Raw genomic sequence first — 24,678 nt, forward strand, 5'->3', positions numbered from 1 at the left:
CCCGAAGTAACATACTAATAATTAGAATCGAAGACTGAATTTCTAGAACCGATAGTGATATTCATTCTGAACACTCTTCACACTACCTCTATACCAACACTCATTACACCGTCTGAAGCGCTTTTCGATAACCAAGTTATCGTCTGCAGAAGTAAACTGTTCACCTTGATTCTCTGAAGACGATAATTGGGTTAACGAATCGCGTGTCAAGCAGGGTAATAGTGAGTCTTGGTGTAGTGTAAATAGTGTGTTCAGTTAGATTCACATGTTTTTGTTTGATAAAACTAATCAAACCGTGTATTAAACAAATGTATCTAACACTGTGAGGACTAAGAAGACATCATAAAATCCATCAGCTAAATTGGACGTGTAATAAGTTATGCGAAATCACGCTAAACTCATTGTTTGATATTATGATATGATACTAATTGCTATTTTCTACTAGCTGAGACACAAATTGTATTCAATGTAGTTTAAAACTGTTACATTTGTCTCACGTACATATTCCAATCAACTCAAAGGTAAAAGTGATTATTTTGAATTGAAAAAAATATTTTATAGATATTTAAATTTCAACTATATGATTTCGATTTTATTTCAATCAACGCCACTGGTAACGTTTCATCACCAAGGTTCATTGTACCAAAGTACAAACTCCAACGAATCGTTGTAAACGTATGCAACCATTATTACAACTGAGGACATTACCATTATTGGGTTTCATGTTGTTCAATCCAGTTTATAAAAGTGTGTGGATTTGTTTGTAATTGTAAAAATGGCCAGTGCTGTTACATCTTCTTTAAATGTAATTAAAAATGTAACAGTTATTGGAGGTGGTTTGATGGGATCAGGAATTGCACAGGTTAGTTGTTCATATACTACTTATGTAGATAATCATTTTGAAGACAAATGCTTGTTGCTAGTTAATACATAAGTATTAACTAGTATTGTGCTTAACATACTGTTTTATTCACAATATTTTATAATACGAGTTACTACATATATACACTTGAAACTAGATTTCATGGAATATATGTAGTTCTAAGAAATTATTTGGGGTTAGGTTTGATCTATAATTAAGTTTCCGCAAATTGTTTAAATATACCGAGATACTATTATTTCAATTGATTAGATTAAGAATAGTCAATAGCAGAAACAACCAAAAATAAATAAACCGTTGATTGATCATATAAAAATACAATTTTGTTTGTAGATTAGAAAATTATTTTTTGAATAAATGTTATTTTGGTAGTAGATTATGAATAAATGTAATATTAAATCAACTAAAAAACATCCAAATTAAGAAGTAGACTTGTTAGTATTAGGTTAGTATTAGGGATATATAGGAATATGTACTTATTTTGTTTCAAGGTCACAATGTATTATCACAAAAAGCTGAATAAATTTAATGTTTAGGAAAGTCAAAACATTTTTATGATTTGAGTAGTAGGCAATACCGAAAAAATGCTACAAAAAAAAATGATTTTTGGATCCTCTTTAATTTAATTTAAAAAGATATTTTTATATCCATAACAATTTCATAGATGTTTCTATACAAGGAATATAACGAGTGTTATGTTAATTTTTTCTCTCGTAGGATTTTAGTGTTGAAATGAATCCAAAAAATTTAAAAAGCTTAAATCATTTATTTCAATCACATTGGGGGTAACACATTACAACCTATAACTTGATGATTTAATCAATGGGAATGGTATTTTGGTAAACATATAATTACAAGCATTATTTTCTTGTAGATAGCGGCACAAGCGGGTCAATCAGTTACTCTTGTCGATCTTAACGCAGATGTCCTCAAAAAATCTGAAGCGTCGATTCAATCAAGTCTCGCACGAGTTGCCAAAAAACTTCATAAAGATAATCCTTCTGCAATTGAAACGTTCATAAAGGACACCTCATCAAGAATTAAATATTTACCAGATATTTCAAAAAGTTTAGATGATGCAGATTTAGTAGTTGAAGCTATTGTCGAAAATATTGATGCCAAACATAAATTGTTTGCTAGTTTGGATGAAGCGGCACCCCAAAAAACTTTATTCGCTTCCAACACTAGCTCTTTATCTATTAAAGAAATAGCCTCTGTTACAAAACGAAAAGACAAGTTTGGTGGCTTACACTTTTTTAATCCAGTTGCTGTTATGAAATTATTAGAAGTTATCAGAATACCGGAAACAAGTGATACTACTTATCAAACCCTTATGGCATGGGGGAAATCAGTTGGAAAAACCTGTATCACTTGTAAAGATACTCCTGGGTTTGTAGTTAATAGACTGTTGGTACCTTATTTGGCTGAGGCTATTAAGTTAGTAGAAAGAGGTAAGAGTATTCGTATGCTTTTTTGAATATCATACCTCCTATCCTCATAACTCAATGTTCTAACAAACTTCATAGTTCGTCCTGCTATGTTGTAGGAGATGCTTCACCGCAAGATGTAGATACAGCAATGAAGCTTGGAGCGGGTTATCCTATGGGTCCTTTAGAACTCGCGGATTATACGGGGTTGGACACAACTTTATTCATCATAGAAGGATGGCATAAACAATTCCCTGATAATTCTCTTTTCACTCCTCCCGAAAAATTGAAACACTTGGTGAAACAAGGCAAATTGGGTCGTAAGACAGGAGAAGGGTTTTACAAATATAATAAATAGGAACTTTTTTATTGATTGCATGTGTTTAAATATATTTTTCTTTAAGAAAACAGTTTTATTTGCTTTAGATATAGGAGGAACTCATTATATTATATGTGTTCCACATTCCACCAAATAAATACTTAGTATTTATTTTGAGTATTTATATTAACAGTTAAATGCCATAGAGGGAAATATGAGTAAGTGAAACGTTTTTTTCACCAGTCAAAGTTTAAATTTGACAAAAAGTGAAATAAAAATTTTTAGAAAATTGACGTTGGAATTATGAGTTTTCTGTTTCTATCTAGAGCCAGTAACTTAGCCAAAAATAATTATCAGCGGGAGATGCAAATAAAATAAAAAATTAACAACACATGTTTAACAAAACGAATAATTGATATTTAGGTTATGGTAAGATGCAGGAAACGCAGATCTTGCATACAAATCAACAAGGTAGTGAGGTAGCCACTTTTATTGTTGTATCCAAAAATTGGAAGGAATATCAGCATTTTCTTTCATGAAAAACATAAAGTTTAAAGATTAAAATCAGAACTTGTATAATGAATAAAAAATCTATTGTCTCTAAATAAAAAATATTGCACTGAATTCGTTCAAAAAATTACCATAAGTATAGGTATTTAAACAAATATAAACTGATTTATTGTCCCATTTCCATCACCATTGAGGAAGAACGGAGAGAGAGAGATAGAGAGAGAAATGCTTTATTGTCAAAAAATTGTTACAATTTGTAGATACAAGCTTGTAAAAACAAAAACAAATATAAAAATAACTAAATAAATCATAAATAGTCTTAAAAAATGAAATGAAAATTGATGTGCATTAAAAACACTATAATCGTGTTTTTTAAATTAGAAAACTGATAAAAAGTTATTATGATATAAAAGTAGGTTTAAAAATATATATAAAAATCCAAAAGAATTGTTTTAGAATCCTGTGAAGTTAACCAGTGAAATATAAAGAAATCTGATGCATAACAACTGCAATAACAAAAATTGCTAAAATGATTGTCTGAAATAAAATCAAAAATTTGATAATGGCACGCTACAGAATAAGGTTTCTCCTCACTGCATTTATTTATTAATTACTTTTATCCACTTAGCTACTGGAAATATGTAAAATTTTGCCTGTACTTTTGCATTTAAGAATACAGTAACTATTATGAACTGTTTCATTCAATTTTCACGTGTTTACTTATATTTGACGATAATTTGGCCACAACGAGCGCTGCGGTCAATTCAGTTGTTCCTTCAATATACTTCGCTCTCCTCTGCCAATAGAGATGGGTCGTGTGCTTAGACAAAATAAGTGTGAAATAACCCGTACATTTTAGCAAATTGATTTTTTCACCCAGTAGCAAAAAAATCAGCTGGTGGTCGACAAATAAATTCTTGAGTTAACAATTTAGACAGACTTCTTTATTGAATTTCTCACATTTTTTCCTTAGAAGCTTTTCTCAAGTACAAATTTTTTGCGAATTTCCATAATAACGCAACCTGCTTTAGACCAAAATTACTACAATATAGATGTAATTATTTATTTTATAATTATTAATTGAAAAATCATATGCATGATTCACAAACAATTAAGATTATGGAATACACATTTTCACAAAATTTAAGCTGAGTGATTCATTAAAGATATTCTGGCATCAAATTTGTAATTAGTTGTACTTAAGTTTCCTCAAACTATATACTAAGTCTGGCAACGTTGTGACATCATACTAACTAAGATCAGCATACATTCTTATTTTGAAATAACTATTCAATCTTTTTGTGACCTCGTCAAGTTCACAGTTATCTTTCAACCAAATTTCAATTTTCTTATGTAGTGAGTGGCATAAGTCACAAGTCAAAAAAAACCAATTTGAATATACACACGAAAGCGTCTACATGTCAAAATAAAATCTAAAATGTTATGAATGGGAAGTATCAGTAGACTATGAAATCAACATTTCTCGCATCGCTGCTTTACCCATACGTTTACGTAGTTTCATATACAAGATGGAGATAAACAACAGGCCTCTCCATTATTTTGAAATTCGCTTACCTGCGAACCAAATTAAATTACTCCCCATTTTACACGTACCTGAAACAAAAAACCAAAATGTGAGAAAAGTGGAATTCAGTGTGTATGCTAAAATGCTAAATATTCAAATGTAATAAATGCAAAGACGATTTAACGAGTTCATTTTTAGAATTTTTGGCTACCAATTACTCGTGAAAGTTTATTTACAATATACAATTTTGGATTGTCAATATGAGATATTATGATTCATTAACAGAAAACAACTTGGTTATAGTTAATGAGTACTATTGAACTAGTAACACGGAAAACAGTTAAAATCTAATCTCTCGAAAAACTTATTTTTAAACTGGCAGATTTACAGGTAGAATTTCATCAGTTCAAAAGATGTAAGAACAACAGATAAACACGTAGTAACAGCCACTTATTATAACACAAAGTAAAATGATTGAATTGGTTCGAATTTGAATATGGAGACAGCTTTACTAACAATAAGTACTTCGATTTAGTTTTGTTTCCATTTCCACTAATTGCGTTTAAAAAATTGAATTCAAATTGGAGATAGATTGTATAGTTTTCCTGTAGGCAAAGAGCATACTTTAGCTGTGGTGTACTTAGGATAAATGATGAAAACAAGGAGGTAAAATTTGTGTGTGAGCTTTGCAACCTAGAAGAAAATGTGTCTCCAATACCTCATTTTGCCTTAGAAGGTACGTTGTTTTACGTTATATGTAGGTGTGATCTTTTTCTTTAATTGCGAAAAGATTGATATGTGAGAGTGATTATGATCTAATAAATACTTAAAATATGCATTTTATTACTATTCAAATGATTCCCCATTCATAAAGAAGCGGATGTTTCGCAATTTTTGGTCTAAAAGTCTTCCTGGTTGTCCACATCCGTTCCAGTACCAGATTTAACACATTGCGAATTTTGAGGTGATTTTTTAGTATATTTAGTATATGTAATAGTGATTTTCACTGTATACAAATAATTATATTTTAATTTGGATGCATCCGATTGGGTTGTACATTAGTTTGTACGGACATATTTTCAACTAAAACTTTTTTTGTAAAGCTAGAGAACCTAGTTATCATCTAATTACGTTGTTACTTTCTGTACACTCTGTATATTATGCTTTTTCATTCTATTTAAAGATATATTTGTCACCTATTTATACTAAGTCTATGTAAGTCTATGAAAGAAGTCAATAGGGCGTTGAAAAATGATGTCACTGGGCTGTGACATGTTCAAGTGATTTTTACTATCTGGACATGATTCTCTTTGGTCATATGACGTAAAAATTACTAAATATTGACGTGAAAAAGACACCGTGCTACCTGGGTAGTCTGATTTGTATGCGAAGCCTTTCTTTTTCCTGTTTTTGCAATTCTATTATGTTTTTTATACATGTCAGTTACATACTATACAAAAATGTGATTATTCCTCTTGAATTTAGGAGTAGTATCTTCTTGAGTTCTTACAACTCTTCCATTTATTGAGGTAGGCTTGTTATTCAATTTAAATGCTTACCTACTTAAAAAATGCTTTTCCATTCCAAGAGAACAACATGATCTAACTCTTGTAGGCTCATAGGTACAGGTACAAGATGCCAAAATAATTCTTATAGAACGTATCAAAGACACTTTATTACATTTTTATCTCTGGACTAGGCGGTTACTACTCCAATATTTGCATATTGAGTTAGGCTCGTGATCTTGAAAAATGTTTTCTTCATTCATGAACTAGCTCTATGCGTGCCACAAAATATATTTCTCTACAAAATATTTCTGAACTATCATCAAATAGCTCCTGTGGAGAGTTATCATAATCACCAAATATTTTTCAAGGTCTCTGTATTACTCTTTATATAATATGATCTGTAGTTAATCGATGTGCAATAGCAGGTTTTTACCAACTAAACCGACTCCTTTTAGTCTTCTCCTGAAGAGAAAGGCAGAAATACTGATATTTTCGACCTGATTGTTTACAAATTTACTATTACACTTTCCGTTTCTCAATGAACGAAGAAAAATAAAATTTTTCTCACTTGTTGTACTATAGCTTAGAATGAGTTATAGAAACACTACGAAACTATCTATTTGATATGAGCCAACTAAAATTTTTATCAATTAACTTCAATATTTGGCGATATTTATTAAACTGAAAAAAATAAGTACTAGGAAAAATAATAACGAAATGTACTGGAAGCATTTTGACTATACTTATTCCAACATTGTATGTTCCTCCAACATATATTTTTAATCATTAAAAAACCACCCCGTTTCAAATTACAATAGACATTTATTTAGTATATCGCATCTCTCACATATCAAACAGAGCACTCGTCCGCTCATCAAAATATTTTTGTTCTCTCTTTTTTCACCATTCACCATTGTGACATGATATACACTTCAGAGCCCATATAAAATAAATATTATTCACACTTTTCGTTCGCATATAAATATGACGCTGTCAAGTTCATCCCGGTGCTGCATGTAGGCACAGAAATGTATAAATATGTATAATGCAGCACTTGTAACAATGCCACTTTGCTAGCTTTGTGCAGGCAGACCAGAGCGATGGTAATGCAGTGCGATGCCGGTGATTCGTCCGCAAGCGAAGTATGACAGATGACTGGCAACCGTCGACTATGAATTTCTGGAAACGATTTTGACCGCATAGGGATGAATAAGGGAAAGCTGCGGCTGATGTATTGTTTGAGAAAACAGAGATTTGTTGGTTTTGTGAGTTCATTAGCGAGAAAACAAAATAATATCCAATTTTAAACCACAGTTACAGGGTGGGTAGATCAACTTGGTTATTTGAATTTACAGCACAAGGAGAGTGGGAGTGAGAACAGTATAAAACGTTGTTTACAACCCCAAAAGTCAATTTAAACCAAAGATGTGTTTTATAGATTACGTTTACCGATCACTTCGCTGTGTACGTTAGATTATAATTTATATTCCAACCTAGCTTTTTCAAATTTTTCACGTTGTTACGATACTACTTTGAGCAAGGTGTCTCGGTTTCAATAAAATGGTACTAGACACTTAGTTAATTTAATAAACAAAACGAAATTATCAACATTATCAACGCGTTGAAAAGTTAATCGTTTTAGAATTTAGAGCATATTAAAGTATTTGGTTAATTCAATATTATTTCTTGTAGCTTCAGTAAGTGAGATGTTTTTTCACCTTATTATCACTTTGTACCTAGCATCTATATGACTCAATGCAGCAACTACTTCATATCTTGAATTTTCAGAATAATAAGATATAGGCAAGGTGGTCTTTAATCAGTTTTATGAAAATATTATTTTTCAATTGCAAAATTTTCACAGATGGTTTTCTTTAAATCAGATTACCTACTTATTTTTTAAATTCATTGTGCTTTTTCCAATGACATTAACATTTTTCTTATATAATTGAATTCCTTGCGATCTACTCCCAACCTTATAGTATTCCTGCCAAGTCTTCGCACCGTTTTTTGGAACCGACTTTATCTATTTCTTCAGAATGTTGACCAAAAGCGCTACCTCATTGTTATAGAACTCACGTTTGTTTTGTTTATTTTGGTTTATCTATTTTCTTTAAACAATTTAACTTTAAAACCAATTCAAGCGGTTTATTGTTTAGTCTCGGAAAAGTTGTATCTTATTTCTTCCCGAATGACAACATATAGAAATGTCTAATCAACTATGATTTATCCCCAGTTTCACCCTAGATTGTAAAATTGCACTTAAATCGTAACTTGTATGTCGTTTATTTATAACCGTTTTATAACGACAAATTATTTATATTAAGTGTGTTTTTTACCATGGAGTGGAAAGTCTGTAGAAACGATGCTACACGTTCTCAAGAGAGCTTTGATCTTATGATAAGTGGAGCTTTCTGTTGACTGCTTGGCAAGTTGAACTGGTCACATTTTTGAGTCGAATGTATTTCTGCTTGAAAATTACATTATGTGGGTTAGCACACTTCTATTTCAGTCCTGTTTTGGTGCCACCCGATTACCATTTAATGACATTTCTAATATGTTGTGTGTATTATAGTTATTCCTACAGCTTAATTTTGAGGTAAATTTTCCATGAAATCTAATCTTCATTATTTCATCGTCAGGCATGTTCAAGATCATATCAGTTTCTAGGGGAGTGGGAGATCTAGAATCACTTCTATTGTAACTGATTGATATGTTCTCATCGCCGCAGCTGTGCATGCACAGACCGGTCTTTGTAAATGTATTGATTCTAGTGGTGTTCATATCAACTCTAGTACCCTAGACTACTGCTCCATACGTGAGGTGATTGGTCTCACTCTTTACAGATATTCTTAATTGCTCCAAAGCAGTTGAATAATGAATATAGAACTTGATTGGAGTGGATGAAGATATTTGGCTACTGGTCATAGTATTTCGAGTCATCCCTCTGACATTTTCTTCATTTCTTTCGATCTTTTGTTTGTAGTAGTACCTCGAGTAGTTTTTTCTACTGTTCTAAGTAGCTTAGTTGATTTCGACCATTTAGGTTATCCTTTGTCTTCCTCCACTTCTACTTGTTGTTATTCTTGCGTCTTATGTTTTTTTTTCAATATGTTGTTCTGCAGACTTTGTATTTAATATTTATCTGTATGTTCCGTTTCTTATGTGGTGTCATCGGGTCTTGTTCTCGATATTTGGTGGAATGTTATGTCTTATACACACGTTTTTCGGTTGTTATTCACGTTTCAGAGCGACATGTTAAAATACGCGAAACTACTTTTGTATAAATTTCTACTCTTATTTCCATAGGTATTTAATTGTTCCCTTCTTCTCTGCTTGTTATTCTTTTTGTGAATTCTTTGTCTGGTTTTCAATCTCCTACTGTCATCGAAACTAGATATTTGAAGCTTCCTATTTGTCCATTTAATATTTTATATAGTGTGTATATACTATATTTTTTGAGAGTTTAGCTGATAGTTTGATTTAGGATTTCTTTGTCCGTACAAATATGACCAGATCATTTCCGTTATTATAACTTTTTAAACTGTTTTTTATTTCTTTTATGGCCTCATTTTAAATAATTGTGTCCAGTAACGAACTTATATCGCTCACTCCTTTCAACAACGTCATATCTCAAAAATCGACAATTTCGAGGCATTAACATGCTACATGCGATATTGCTGTTTTGTCGCATGCTGTATGCTGCTTGGATTGGAAAACTGTGCCTTAATGTGTCATGTTAGTACTAGTAGAATTGCGTCTTCAGAAATCAAATTAAATTTTCTCGTAAACTCCATTCAATGTGTAGTTATCGCCTCTATTATATCAATATAATTCCGAAAGCGAGCTCGAACCAAAACAATAGAAGCAATGTCCCTATCGTAAATAAAAGATGTCATCGTTCATGAGTAAATATTGCGCAAACTAGTGAATAATTCACTCGAATAACTTCTAAAATAGCTATAAATTGATGACGCTACAAACACGATAAAAAATGTTCTCGTAAACATTCATAATGAAACATTTTTACACTACTCGGTGAAGATGTATATCATATAAGTCAGCGGGGCGCCACTGTCAAGCGGCGTCCGACGGTTCCTAGTTTCGAAAGGATCGCCTTAAATACGGTAATAAACTCTAACGCCACGCAGCGAGGCAATTTATCTCTTTCACCACTAAAACATATACTTCGTTCAAGGATATAGAGTGAAATGTTAAGACAATTTCTTGTCAATCTTGAAAAGTATGCACTATTCGGAGTTTACAAATATAACAGTATAGAATAGAATACGAGACATATCCAGACACTAAGCAATAATTGAAGCAATGTTTCAGCTATTTTTGAACATACTCATCACCAGTAATGAGACACTTGTATCCTTCCGCCGTCTGTGAATGAAACCATATTATTTCGCTTCGTGATATTTGCGGAAAATGGCTTCTCAGTTCCGAAATCGTGAAGCTACGGCTCTCTATCACGCACTGCTGCATAAGATCGTTATCGACGCACCGTCTGCTTACTCGTGTTATTCGGCACTTACATCTGACAGAGCTGAAGAGGAATGAGAATTTCAATTTCAGACCACTGCTACTGGCACGAGCCAGAACCTGTTCAGCTGGCTTTTGATTGCTACGTCATAAACGTGTTACGAATGGTCAATTCATAGGGCTAATTATCTCCGTTTACTTTAAAGTAAAGGGTAATCTGCGGCCCCTGGGGCTGCCACTTTTTGCACTGCCCGCCAAAGAACCAATATAATTTCATCCCCACTCTGTAGCTGATACAACGGCTCGCCTAGCAAGTGTTGCATTTTATCATTCCACCAGTTTATTTTGCACATAAGAACGTTCATATTGACAACCGTATGAAGTTTCACTGAAATAGGTAATGAAAAATGTTTATTTATTTATTTATTTATTTATTGCTAATATAATTCGCTACGGTAAGCAGATATATACATATAATGAATAGCCTTTATCAAAATGAAGATTAATCCTCAGGGACAAGTTGAGTGGCAAATATCATGTCAAAAATTAAGACAAATGAAGGAAACTTCTGAACAGTGGTCGCGAATATGCAGTAATAACCCAAAAAAAGTCATAGTTACCATAGTAAGAATATTTATTATGTAGGTATAAACCTATATGAACAACTTAACCAATAACTTACTGTGAAACGCCTAATAACATCGCAAAGACCACTGTGTAATTTTTCAACATGATAAACTTACTAGGAAAGAATTGCGACGTGGATGATATACTTAATAAGCCAATAACCAACATGGTTGATGCATGAAATTAAAAAAAAATCATATTTTATTGTAGATGAAATTAATAAAATACCAAAGGAAGGAAGAATTAATAAAGAAAACCACGAATTTAATGTGGATTTCTGTTTATTTTTTTATTAAATATCACAATGAAGCACTAGGTTAATTAGCAAATAATCTATAAATGTATTCAAAGTATTCAATTTGTGCAGAAATCGGAAATAAAACTACAAGAGTTCTATACGCAAAGATTGTACATATAAGATTATCCTAACCATTCCAACCCTGAAACTGTATCGGGTGTATATTTGTTTAGCTTTTGACAGTTTCTAATTGTAGTAGTGAACACTTTTATCAGTGTACATTGTACATATAATAATAAAATATCGTTAGCCTCAAACTTCACGATAAACCCTTTTCACAGTTAAAGCACTGCCAATTAAGATTTTAATGCAGTTCTACGAACCGAAAACAACTAGTGAATCCGTTTGTTTTTGCGTCTTTTGTTTTTATCAGAGAATTTCCAGAAATATGAAAGGGATAATGCCATAAATTTTAACCGAGCGGTAACGGAAGTCGTGATCTTCCATGTTATTTCTATCCTAACCATTGATATATTGTATGCCTTTCTGAATGGTATTGTTCTATGATATGAGTTATTTTAATTTTGGGTTTGTTTTTTCTTTTCTTCTAGAACATAGAGAAACTATAACGGATATAACTACAAAATAAATAGAGATTGGCAATAAAAAATAATTTTTAGGGATAAATTTTCTTCTATTTGAAAATAGTGATAAAATAAAAAATTCTTCCTAAGATACCATACCATAAAATTTTCTTCAATCAAAGTTTTATTTATAAACAGAAAATTTTCATAGTCGCTGTTTGCAAAAATAACTAAGCCTTCACTTAACTGAATAAGAACTGAAGCGACTTTGTTGCTATTCTTAATTCTTGTCACAAAATTCTATTTGATTAATAAATAGCAGTGGAGTAGTAAAAATACAAAAAGATTACTTTGTCAAAGTAAACAGTATTTTAAATTGTTGAAATTGAAATGTATTTTTCACAACAAATTTTAGTCTATTTTTATGAATAAGAGAATATTAAAATAATGAAGCATTAATAATGGATAGGTGTATCACTTCATTTGTAAATATTCAATGAATATATTGGGCACTTATATGTATACACAGAACTACTTCTTACAAATCCAAATTAGTTTCGGAGTCAGAAGAAAAAGTGTTACAACCAATATTCAAAATTAATGACTCGGTAATATTTTCGAACCACTCATTGTCTTATTCTTGAATCGTATGATTTACTGCCTTTTCCCTGTTTTCCACTTTCACATTATTTACTCTACAAACGAGAACATCATTCATTTTAAAAGAATTATATTTTCTTGAAACTGCTCCATTTATCTGTGCCCATACCATTTCAATCTGGTTTTGCTCGCAATGATATGATGATGATCTAACCACCGTCTTTCCATGATCTTCTGCTAACTTCTCTTCTTGACGGCAACACAAAAAATACAGTACTTTACTGAAAAAACCGGATATTGGATGGAACTTAATATTCTATGAAATGAGTCAATTCTGTAAATCTTTTCTTAACCACTTGTGGTTGTGGGAAATTTTAAATTATAATTTGCATTATCTATTACCATTACAAATCTCTGAGTAAGAAAATCTATCAATTGTTCGGACCATTCTTTAACGACATCAGCATTATGTTCTCACGGTTGCCACCGGAACGAGTAGATTCGTTTGAACTGCCCCTTTCTTGTTGTTGGATTTAAACCAGTAGATAAATTATTTGAAAAAAGCTGTCTCCTGTAACGGCTTCCTCTTGACAAAATTTAGTTGGTCTCTTCTGCAAATTTTCATATCGCTTCTATTATAATAGACTTTCTGGAATACTATCTCTAGCGAAAACCTCTTTCTTCTAGAAGTTTCCATAGCGTGCTTTGAATTAGTTCAAGGTAATTCTTATCATCTCGAACCATGTCGGAAATTCTTTTCTAAAATTGTTCACTGACGGAAATTATTTTCTAAAGAACTACGCACTCATTCTTTCAAATGGGATTCTACTTGAAATTTTGGTTTTTTGGAGCTCTACGTGCTGTTTTTAACTCGCTAACATTTCTTTTTTTTAATAACTCGCAATACTAAGTGAATTCCATTGTGTCCTGAAAACTTAAATATTAATTTTTGTTTTTCAATTGTTAAAGTACTAATTTTTTGGTGTTTATGTGGCCCTTCCACAATTTCCATAATCACACTAGAATCGACAATAGGCTGCACACTGCACCTTGTAAGTTGCAACTAAACTAAACTGTTAACAGTATACAGCTTACTAAATGAAAAAACCTATTACCGTATTTGTTTGGAAGGGATTCTTAGAACTAAAATAAAACAAAATCAATAACTAAACAAATACAAGGGCTGCAACTTAAGTTTTGAAATATGGCAACACTGATGTGGATATGTCAAATCTGACAATGTCATCATAAAGTTTGACATTTTTAATGGTCAATGTTGTCAGAAAGTGCGCTATTTAGTTACTTACAGATACTTTAAACATTCATCTTTGTTAAAAAATAAAATTAAAACGCGATCATTTTCGTGCGATAATTCTTTATAACCTTCGACTTGGATTCAACCAACAGCAAGCGCCATCTAGAGCTACCATGCTTTGTGATCACACTTACAGAATGAATTTCGTGAAGGTCGTCCAAAATCGATTGTTGTTCCAGAAAACTTCGATGCTGTGAGTAAATTGATACTGCAAGATCGTGTGAATTCGTAGAAAAAAATGCTGAAAAAATTCAATCGCAGCGCTTTAAGCAACGTGTACAAGATCCTGATATGCACCAGAAAATAACCAACAATCGACTGTATAAGTCTTTCAAGACGAGTCAAATACAACAAAAGTTGTTCGGGCAAAAAGCGAATCATTCTCCACCACAACAATACGAGGTCTCACACATCAGTTGAAACAAAAACGTTTTTGAACATTCAAAACATGGAATTGATGGGTCATCCGCCGAATACTCCTGGTTTGGCACCCAATGATTTCTTTTTATTTCCCGCAGATCAAGAATAAATTGTAAGGTCAACGATTTTCTACTCCTCTAAAACGGGTTGATGCGTTTAATCTCATTATTTGGAGGAAACTCAGTCGGATTGGAAAAAATGCTTCGACAATTGGTCGTCCAAACGCATACAAAAGTTCATTGATCTTAATGGAGAATATTTTGAAAAATAATATATTTCCAAATAGGTACTTACAAAAATAAATCTTATGATACGGCTATGTACCTAATTGCTAACACACAGCGAATTTTTGGTGATAAAAAATCAAACCTGCTCCGATCATCACTAACGTCTTGGCTCTTTGAATTGAATATTAAACCTTTAGATTACTTTTTCGACCTATTTCCGATAAGGAATGGAAAAAAATTTATATACAAGGTGATGCTGTAAAAAAAGGGAATTTTCTGTGAAGCTGGATCTGGATTCTCTTTTTATTGTTAATTTAATGGATTTTGAGAACGATGATTATAATATGTACCAAATTTCAGAGTTATATACGTGTTAATCCAAAGCTATAAGGTTCAATATAAAAACAATTATGCTAAATTGAGTATGAGAGACACAATGAATATGAATTTTTGGATCACAAAATTGACACATATCATAGGCCGCTTTTCAATGGAACAGATGTGATTTCTAATGGTTAAGGACAGTAACGAACGAAAACTTAAGTTTATCTGTCAAAAAAACTTAAGTTTATCTGTCAAAAAAACTTAAGTTTATCTGTCAAAAAACGAATATTTATTTGTCAACTGAAAAATTGGTATCATTCAAAATTTATAAACGGAATTATTTCGAGCATTCTTGTTTTTCTACTCTGAGAGATATTTTGTAATAAGTGTTTAAATCAATGGTCGCTCAGTTTTTTGTTATATTTGTGAGTTTTCGGACAAAAACTTTTAATGTATATCACTAATTTATTTCTCCCACAATTCATGAAAAATACGTTTATACGTTACGGAAAAATTCTATCTGTGATAATATCATAATCTTTTTTATTTTCAACATGGTTTGTGTGAAAAGGGCACTTTTACCTACACGGATTCACACTTACCTTATTCGTGGTCGTGAAAACCTTTGTAGGGCTGTGGTCTCAAGGGATAAGAGCTTTAACTAATTCTAGTTTTAGTGGCTGGTCTTTCATTGTAAGAGTTAATGCTACTCTGCATGCTCAAAGGAAAATGTTAAAAGTTTTGTGGTTTTAAGGAAAATCAACTGTGAGATTTGTTTCAAAACCTTTCAGATTTCCTGGATGTCCTTCTTATATAAAATTTGAGAATTGAATGCTCTCTTAGGAGATAGAAGAGATGTCTTTTGGCTTTGGACGATACAATTTAATTTCTATATATTAAATATAATAACAACAAACGAATACATTTGCTCTGAGAAAAAATATTTTGCTTTTCGTATGCAGGTATGACAAATACAGAATTCATAAATTGAGTTATATTAAGTATGGAACTAAGATCTCGAATATTTCTCAATAGGTTTCATTGCCTTTATTTCGAGGGTGAAAATTTCTCAATTTCATTTTTTAATGCCTATGATTCAACAGGCACTAATTGAAGAAATAAAAATGAACAAAGGAGTCAATATCTCCAATCCTGTTTAATAAGATTTTAGACCACGAAGAGAGAAAAGCAAAATTAAATAATAAAAATACTATAACAAATCAAATACAAGCAGTAGCATACGCAGACGATGTAACAATATTGGATAATACAAGAGAAGAACTAATAAACTGGAAACAGAAACAGAAAAAGTCGGTCTAGAAATACCAAGAAAAAACCAAATACATGAAGATAGCATTGCCGAAATACGTATTTGAAATTGAATTCTAGTTTAATGATCTAGGAGTAACAATAGCACACACACGTCTAAAGATTGTATGAGAGAATACAAAAAGGATCTCGAATATCTGGAAAAAAATAAAAAGTTACCCAAAAGCAAGAATATTAGTAAAAATAACAAAATAAAAATGTATAAAACATTAATAAGACCAATGATTGCGTAAGCCATGGACACAATTGTCATGAATCAAAAGGAAAAGAGAAGATTGGGAGGAGAAAATATAATATAAAAGCACAAAGACTAAATTGTCAGAATACATCATGAGAAGGAAACCTACAGAAATGGTGAGGAAGATAACACATGGATATCTCTATGGACAAGAAGCAGAGGCAGACCAAATTAAAGAAGATACCGGAATCCTAGAAAGAGTAGACTGGAAAGAAAAATGCAGAAACAGAGAAGAATGGAGACAGCTGATAAACGAAACCAGGATCAAAAACTGTGAATAAAAAAAGAAGGGGAGTAATCCACCCCAATAAAGGTATTTGTAGGCGCACAAAGCGCTATACATAATCCAAGAGAGCGAACGCTATGATGGAAGACTTATTGATTCAATAAGTTGCATCTACAAATGACGAGCCACCCAGTTTTCTTGTTTTTGTGTATAAAGTATGTTACTTATACTTTTTATTAGTAAGTTCCAGTTAAGTTTAATTATTTTCCTAAATCCCGGCCTTAATTAATCGCTTCAAATCATCAGACAGTTCAGAAAGAAGTAGCTTCTGATAAAAGATAGGAAAACTTCTAGAACATTTTAAAAAAATTACGTAATAGGGACACATGCAACCAGTGAATTTGAATTATTACTATTTGGTTAGATTACTATGAAATCTCACCAAAACAAATTAAAATAAACAACTTGGATTATTCCCAAAATTGATAGAGGTTAGGTTACCCGGTAACGTTGGGCAATAGTAAATTCGACCAGGTGGTAGGTAGTTGAGCTTTTGATGTGGTAATTCGTCCAGAGAAATTTGGGATACGGTATTGGATATTATGAAAATATTTCATTTGAGCCAAGAAAACTGGAGTGTCATGTACGTATATGTATATATTCACGAAAATGTACAAATTAATAAGAATATAACAAAATTTGGAAGAGATCTAACCTAACCTAACCTGTTTGTATTGAAATGTGAATTGGAGGGTACCAATTTAGTGAAAACCATTGCTTTTCTGTTTTTGGATACTTACTTGACTCCTGTACTCAGGTGTGACACATTTAGGCCAGATTCACCAGTGAATTCAAAGCAACCTTAATGAAACTGTGGTAATCAATTTGGCCGAATTTACACCCGATATATGCATGACGTCATCTTTGAAAGCCGATAGCTAAGAATATAGGAATGGAACAGTTTTTGTGGATTTGTATGGCCTTTTTGAAGATAAATATAAAATCGGATATATTTATAATCAGCTAGAAAAAATCGTCTAAAATATCCAATAGTACATAAGTTGTTCATTCTAAATTTGAATATATTTTTGTGTGAATCTATTACGTTATTGTCATTGTTCAAGCTTAATTAGTATAGTGGAATGCTTCACGGAAGTAACTTACTTAAGCTATTGATATCTTCTGTCATAATAACATAAGAACAAAACGAAACCAAATAGGATATTTGAACTTTAATTCGTATTATCCTATGTCACAAAAAAGATCAGTAATAATAAGTTTGGTTGAGATATTTTGATTAAGACTGAAAGTAGTCGAAACATCAAATTTTTATCTGTCGTTCAAAAATTATAAAAAAACTAATTTTAAAACAGAAGAGACCTAAAATCAAAATGATTTAGAAACATACTCGTAAGCATACATAAAAGGTCTGGGAAATAAGAAATTAAAGACATTTAAAATATTTTATATCTGAAATAACATCAACTCTACTACGTAAAACTTAACCTAAAAAGTTGATACAAAGTACCAGGATCTGTTGTGAATATCGGATTCTTCCTCCTCCACTAGCTAAAGCTAGTGTGGTCTCAGTGTAGTCCGACTTACAAGATCCTGGAGTTCTTTCAATGCAAATATTTTCCATTACTCTCTCTGGTTGAATTTTTTATTCGGAAAAAGATGACTTTTGGTGTATTTGGCCCCTTTCTTTAGTAAGGGTAGTATTTTGGAAATAACGATATCGTGCGAAAAGCAATAAAAAGATTTTTTAAAAGATTATGTGTCGTATTCTAGACAGGAAACCAAAACTGTTTTATCTTGTGAAATAATATGCTAAATCAATTGTACAATTCTTAAGAGATTAACAAGTTGGTCAAACAACAATCAAACGAGCAATACAGATTCATGTTTTAAATCAAAACATGGTAATATATTGATATCAATTCCGTAGGATGGAATTATAATGTTTAGTCGAAATCTGGGTAGTCATTTCGAGGTTTCATTAATTATTGAATCAAGAAAGGACGTAAATGTATTCTTTATGTATTATAGTGTTAAAAGCTGTTCTTTTTCCTTTAAACTGTTTTATGATAAGAGCAGAAACCTTGCTACATTTTGTTCCTTTACAATTTTCCGTTTCCCTTTTATCATATCGTAGTCGTAAAGGAAAAATCATGAATCACCGTTTAGCCAGTAAAAACACGAGCTAAATAAGCAATTATATTGTGAACTAGCGCCCCACTTCATATTTATACATCCTAATAAAGGAAATAAAAGGCGAGGATTACAGTTCTAAGGGGAGGTTTTTGATTTAGAAGGGGAATTCGGACTGAATTCAATTAGGTACACAAATTAAACGTCAGCACCATTCTTCTTGTGATATAGTGTCTGCAGTATGGTAATGTAGGTGTTTGAATTATTGATTTAACAAGCCGCTCAACTATTTTCTCAACTTACCCCTACTTCTTATCAATTAAAGGGCGATTCATTTTCTTTTGCTTAGAGAATATTGAACTGGGCTGATGACTGAATAGAGCAAATCTTCAGCCATCGCTTTCAGTTGAACAGTGTTTTGCATTCGTGTGTTTTTGATAAATTCACTTCACTACAAAAATCCTTTCATATTTCTAAATACGATATTTAATTATAAAACAAAATTTTGAACATATCTTTCATTTGATATTATGAAAAAATGAATGAAAAAATGCATAATGCTCAAATTTCTCATCTGTTTAAATGACAGTTGTGTGATGAAAAGAAATTCGACCCAACTCGATCTTTTCTGCAATTCTGAGTAGCCATTAACTAATCATTTATTATTGATGCAACAACTAAAATTCTTCTTCATTTTGTTCATACCCTTTCATTCCTTGTTGGTTTACGAGGTGTGATGAAAAAATGAATTTTTAAAGTAGCATCTACCTATCCCATATCCACAATAATTAGTATATATCTCATCCCCTAATGTGTTGATATAAGTTTGAATTTTTTCCGAATTATCTGCTAGTTTGGGTGAAATCTTAAAGGTAGATGAAAATGTGCAAAAATTGAGAATTTTTCATGAAAGTACAGAAAAATTCGGCAACAATATGCATCGAACAAAACTTGAAAATAGGCTAACATTTTTTATCTTTATTCTTCCAACATGCTTCTAATTCGAGAGTTTTTCGCCGTTTAGCTTTCTTTCTATTCATTTTTGTCCTACTACAAGGTTTAACAACGCCTTTTCGAACATAAAGAAATGTGCTAAAAAGAAAACGTTTGGACACTATTTTACACACTGACAAGGCTACGACAGAGCAGAACCATGTCATGCGACAATGAGCTTTCTAGCTTGTTATAAGTATTTTGAAGGAGATTTATCCAAATTTTCTTTTACCTTCTCACCCTTTGTCTCTCTACTCTTACCCACCGATTTCCTCTTTAATCTCCCCCTTCAAAACATCAGTGTAGTTTTCGAACTCGAGGAAGATTTATTTAAAATTTACGATACCTTCTTACACTTTTATTATATTTTCCTCTCTATTTTCAATGTGATTTTCGTATTTGAAGGAGATTTATTCAAAGGTAAAGTTATCTTTCTAAGCATTTTTTTCTTACTTTTCCTTTAAAAAAACATCAGTATTATTTCCATACTTATTACCACAGCATCATTTCAATTCATGCCTATGATAAAGATGTGGCAGAGGTCTTTTTTACCGTTAAATATCGTTTATTAAGCCATAAGCTTGTTAAATATATTCCAAGTTAAATGAATTCTAAACTTCCCTTTTCTTCAGAAGCTTTTGAAATTATTTCTCCTGAGTTAACATGTATCAAATTTATTTATTATGGCCCTGATAATTTAGCCTTTCATTTTTCTAAAGATAATAAAGAGCAGTGCGTGAAATTGGCCAAAATATTTTTAGAATAAGATTAATATTTTCTAGGAAACTACAGCGCTGGATTTTAGGGAGATTTTTATTTATTGTGTATACTATTGTCATGCCAAATTGTTTAAACCTGCGTAGTCATATTTGGGCGATTCATAAATATTACATAACTTCTATCCAAATAAAATTGCGGATGCCTGTTCTTGTATTTTATTTGTGAAAGTGGCAACAGTTTTCAGTTTACCACAAATGATCAGCCAAAAGTATTGTACCGCACACTAGTATTTTATATTAAAAATAAAGTGTTATGCACTACTGAAGTGTATGAGTTTCTTTTCAACAACCACAATGTAACCCTACAGTGTCTTTAATTTTGCAAACTTTGAAATTGAATTTTACTAAAACAAATTGGTTATTGATGTGAAGCGAACAGATTTATCATGAAATGAACTATCATGAAAATCCGTTATTTATGGAAATGTACGGTTTCATCAATGTATAATAAAAGTATTACTTTAAGTACAGAGTGTGATTTTTAACATTAACCAATTGCTTTATGAAAGCTTGGTGTTTAGTGCACATACACGCATTGGGTAAAAAATTTTTGAACGGAAATGGGTGAAACTAGTTATCCTTCATAAATTTGGATTCTCAACTTTTATCCATTAAATCCTATTCAATATGTTTGTTCCATGCATGAGAAACTTATTATTACAGACACTATTCATCAATTCCATAGAGGTTATAAAAATATGTTCACGATGACGATAATGATGAAGAAAATAATACAGCCGCAGCTGTACCCGTTAAAATAAATAATTACAACAAATCCATTACACTCTCCGAAAAGCTGTTTGTTTCGTCCACCTTTTTGTTGCTTTTTTCATTTCGTTTCATTTCACACGACGTTACCCTCTTACATCCACCGCCTCTTCAACCCTGCACAAACCTAAAATATTCCTCACTCCGGTTAAACAATGTCCCATTCACAAACTATCCAACAAACCTCTTTCTTTTCTTTCGACAATGCACTTCATTCCTCACAAAAATTTTCATGTATAATGCGGTGGTTCTGTAAAATGAAGATGATAGAAAGTTCAAAAGACTTAACCTCAAATTGTTCAAATATAGATTAGTGCTATTGTATTCGATATACTAGAAACGAATAAATGTAAAGATACATTTTGCTCTTAATAAATTCCATACATCATATTATTATTAAAATAATTTTAATTGAATGCAGTTTTTCCCGAATAATATTGATTTTATAACGTTGTGTAGTATGAAAAAAATAAAATCAAAAAGTAATGTTTAAATTCTATTCATTGATTCTGTATTTCCACGATATCAACACATACTTCAATGTGCACAAAAAAAACTCACTCAAGCCCCCAATCATTTTCACGTATCCTCAAAATACTTGGAATAAATATTGCATGCAAATTTTCATTCCCAATAAAAATCTGTAAATTCTCAACATATTCATACATATTTCAATATTCCATACATTGCATCTTACACAACATGTTCTCGGGAAGATGAAGCGTGTAGATAGTAGTTTTGCACTCTACGTGATACAGTACATAAATACGAGGATGACAATATGTGTTTCCGACAATTATATTTCATAAAATAGAAATGGAAATAATGGATATTAATTAATTGTTCACATTGGCACAGAGACGAGAAATATGAGATTACATAAATGACTATTACCAAATTATCAATCAAACAACCGTTTTGTGTATTCATACGGAGTCTTTTTATTGTCACAGCTTCTAACCCACTTAAAAAATTCAGGAGGTAGTGTCGTTGTTCTATAAATCGCATCAAGAATCTTAGATGAGGTTTTTGAAACTGGACTAGAATTTCTGGAGGGTTGCTTGAGGATTATTTTGGGTAGCGTTATGCATTCAGATTCTTTTCCAGTAATTCAAATGTGCAATGAAAATCATTGAAGACAGACTATTAAGAGCAATTTGAGTTTAATAGATTTTAATGGGTGGAGGTATATGTCGAAGGTAAGTGGAAGTAACTTATGAATTCGTCGTTTGAAGTGACTACGTATAAAGAATTAAATCAAAGGATTTTTCATGAAGAATTTATTTACAAGGGCGACAGAATATTCAGGTTTATAGTAGTTGGTAAGTAAGGTATCGATTGAAAGAATATTTCTTGTCTAAGAAAGAGGAAGAGGAAAGATCAAAGAGAGGTTAGTATTACTCACTTATAGTAGCAAAGGAATCAACTTTATAGTTGTTTGGAAGAAAAGTAATAAGCTTGTGAACAGGATTGAAAAGATTGGAGAATACTTCGGCAGCTTATAAAAGGTGAAGAGATTATCGTCTAAATGATAAGGGTGGCTTATTATTTTCAATATGGAGGCTGGCAGCGGATCTAGAGCAAAAGTAATCTTGTTATCAAAATTTAATAAATCAGTGTTAGACTTGTTATTGCCATTATAAACTATGTACTGGCGAGATCCAAAGTATGTTTAAATTGCATGAGGCTAACGGTGCGTCTGTGGTTTCAGTAACAAGCCAACATAAGGATACATTGAAAGCAACGACCTCTTATCCTATCAAAGCGCGTTGGCGCCAAGATTAAATTATTATCCGATCAATTTGAATCGAATTTTATTTATGTATTTACTTAGCACACAACATGCTAACTTGCTTCTGGATATTATTGAACTGTCAAAAGAGAAATTCTTTTTCAGTACTATTCTTCCAATATAGATCTTTTAGAAACTTTCTGAATGACCAATTAGATATCAATTTCTCTTCTTTACTGAACCTATATTGATAGCGATTTTTCTATTTGATTTACTTGGAATTAAAAATTACTTCTTTCGGTATAGAAGATGTTTCATCGTTTATTTTAGCAATAATAATAATAACGATAATAGTAACGTAACCTAACCTAAGTAGATGGAATAGAAAAGCAGATGATATGTTTCGATCTCCACTTGAAATGATGCAATACAAATGTTTCGAAAGCATGTGCAGATGCAGTTCAACTGATTGTTTCATACAAAATCTCGCATTTGCAACATTATCGATTTGATGCTATTTTTATTGTATGCAAGCTGCAAGTCTAGGGAACCGTCTATTTGCTTTTCGCGCAAAAACCAACCTGTTCATTAGGCTGCAGATGCGAGGCAGCGGCATATATCATCATTGCAATTTATGCACCGATACTTTATTCTCGGCCATTTCACTTAGCTCAGCTATTTTAATTTTTAAACCTGTCAAAAGATATTAAATAAAATTAGGAATTTGTATATTACTTTTTTATGGAATTTTGGTTAGGAGCGGTCATGATGCAGTGGTAAGAGACTTGCATAACGTCAAACGACGTGAAATATTGATCTATTAAATATTTTAGCTTTCATGCCATTTCTTGCAAATAGTGTTGCACCATGTCAAGCTTATGAAACATTACTTAAATGGTCACTGAATAAGTAGTTAACAAAAAGCACTTTTAAGTAGTCTTTTTCTGACCAACTATGTGTACGGCAAAGAAAAATGATGTCTCATACATTTCAAACACCTTATTCCGTCTTTTTCAGTTTCTGGCGCAATTTGAATTAATTTTCTTTTCTATACATGCATGTTTAATATATTTGAAAGTTTTTGCCGACGACATCCATCAAATAATGTAGCCTTAAAATCGTTTCAATTGGTGCCTCCTGAATCAATTTTGGGAAATTCTCTTTACAGTAAATTTTTTTGGTCTTGTACTCTTTTGAGCCTTACCTATTCAGCCGTTTACAATTCCATCATTGCATAATCATCTACTTAGTACCCTTGATACTTGAATATCTATTATGATGATAATGAATTGTTACATGATTCGCCTAGGTACTAGGGATTAATGTTCAAAAATTTGCAACCGCGAGTTGTGAAAGTGAAAAATTTCTTTTTCGTATACCGTAATCGTTACAGACTGTTAGCTCCCATATTGGTTATAATATTATAGTTCTTCCAATATCAATTACAGAAGACAGTTGTGCGAGCAATAA

The 24,678-nt window shown here is 31.8% G+C and overlaps 2 protein-coding genes across 2 annotated transcripts in view; one reads left to right on the top strand and one right to left on the bottom strand.

Annotated features, from left to right (window-relative positions):
* Positions 1-24,678, bottom strand: part of LOC130900481 (semaphorin-2A) — a 1,226,238-nt gene that overhangs the window by 760,644 nt on the left and 440,916 nt on the right. The window lies entirely within an intron of this gene.
* LOC130900484 (probable 3-hydroxyacyl-CoA dehydrogenase B0272.3) lies at positions 158-2,715 on the top strand. The gene is made up of 3 exons (XM_057811127.1): positions 158-862; positions 1,755-2,331; positions 2,427-2,715. Exons 1-3 carry the CDS (start codon positions 776-778, stop codon positions 2,663-2,665), a joined length of 903 nt encoding a protein of 300 aa, XP_057667110.1. The 5' UTR covers positions 158-775; the 3' UTR covers positions 2,666-2,715.

The sequence above is a fragment of the Diorhabda carinulata genome, chromosome X (genome assembly GCF_026250575.1).
Source record: "Diorhabda carinulata isolate Delta chromosome X, icDioCari1.1, whole genome shotgun sequence".
NCBI lineage: Eukaryota > Metazoa > Arthropoda > Insecta > Coleoptera > Chrysomelidae > Diorhabda > Diorhabda carinulata.

What these genes read in the sequence shown, in the direction of transcription:
- LOC130900484 (XM_057811127.1), top strand. Translation starts at nt 776, where the DNA reads ATGGCCAGTGCTGTTACATCTTCTTTAAATGTAATTAAAAATGTAACA. An exon ending in TGGGATCAGGAATTGCACAG is followed by an intron (nt 863 to 1,754) that starts GTTAGTTGTTCA and finishes ATTTTCTTGTAG; the next exon opens with ATAGCGGCACAAGCGGGTCA. An exon ending in TATTAAGTTAGTAGAAAGAG is followed by an intron (nt 2,332 to 2,426) that starts GTAAGAGTATTC and finishes GCTATGTTGTAG; the next exon opens with GAGATGCTTCACCGCAAGAT.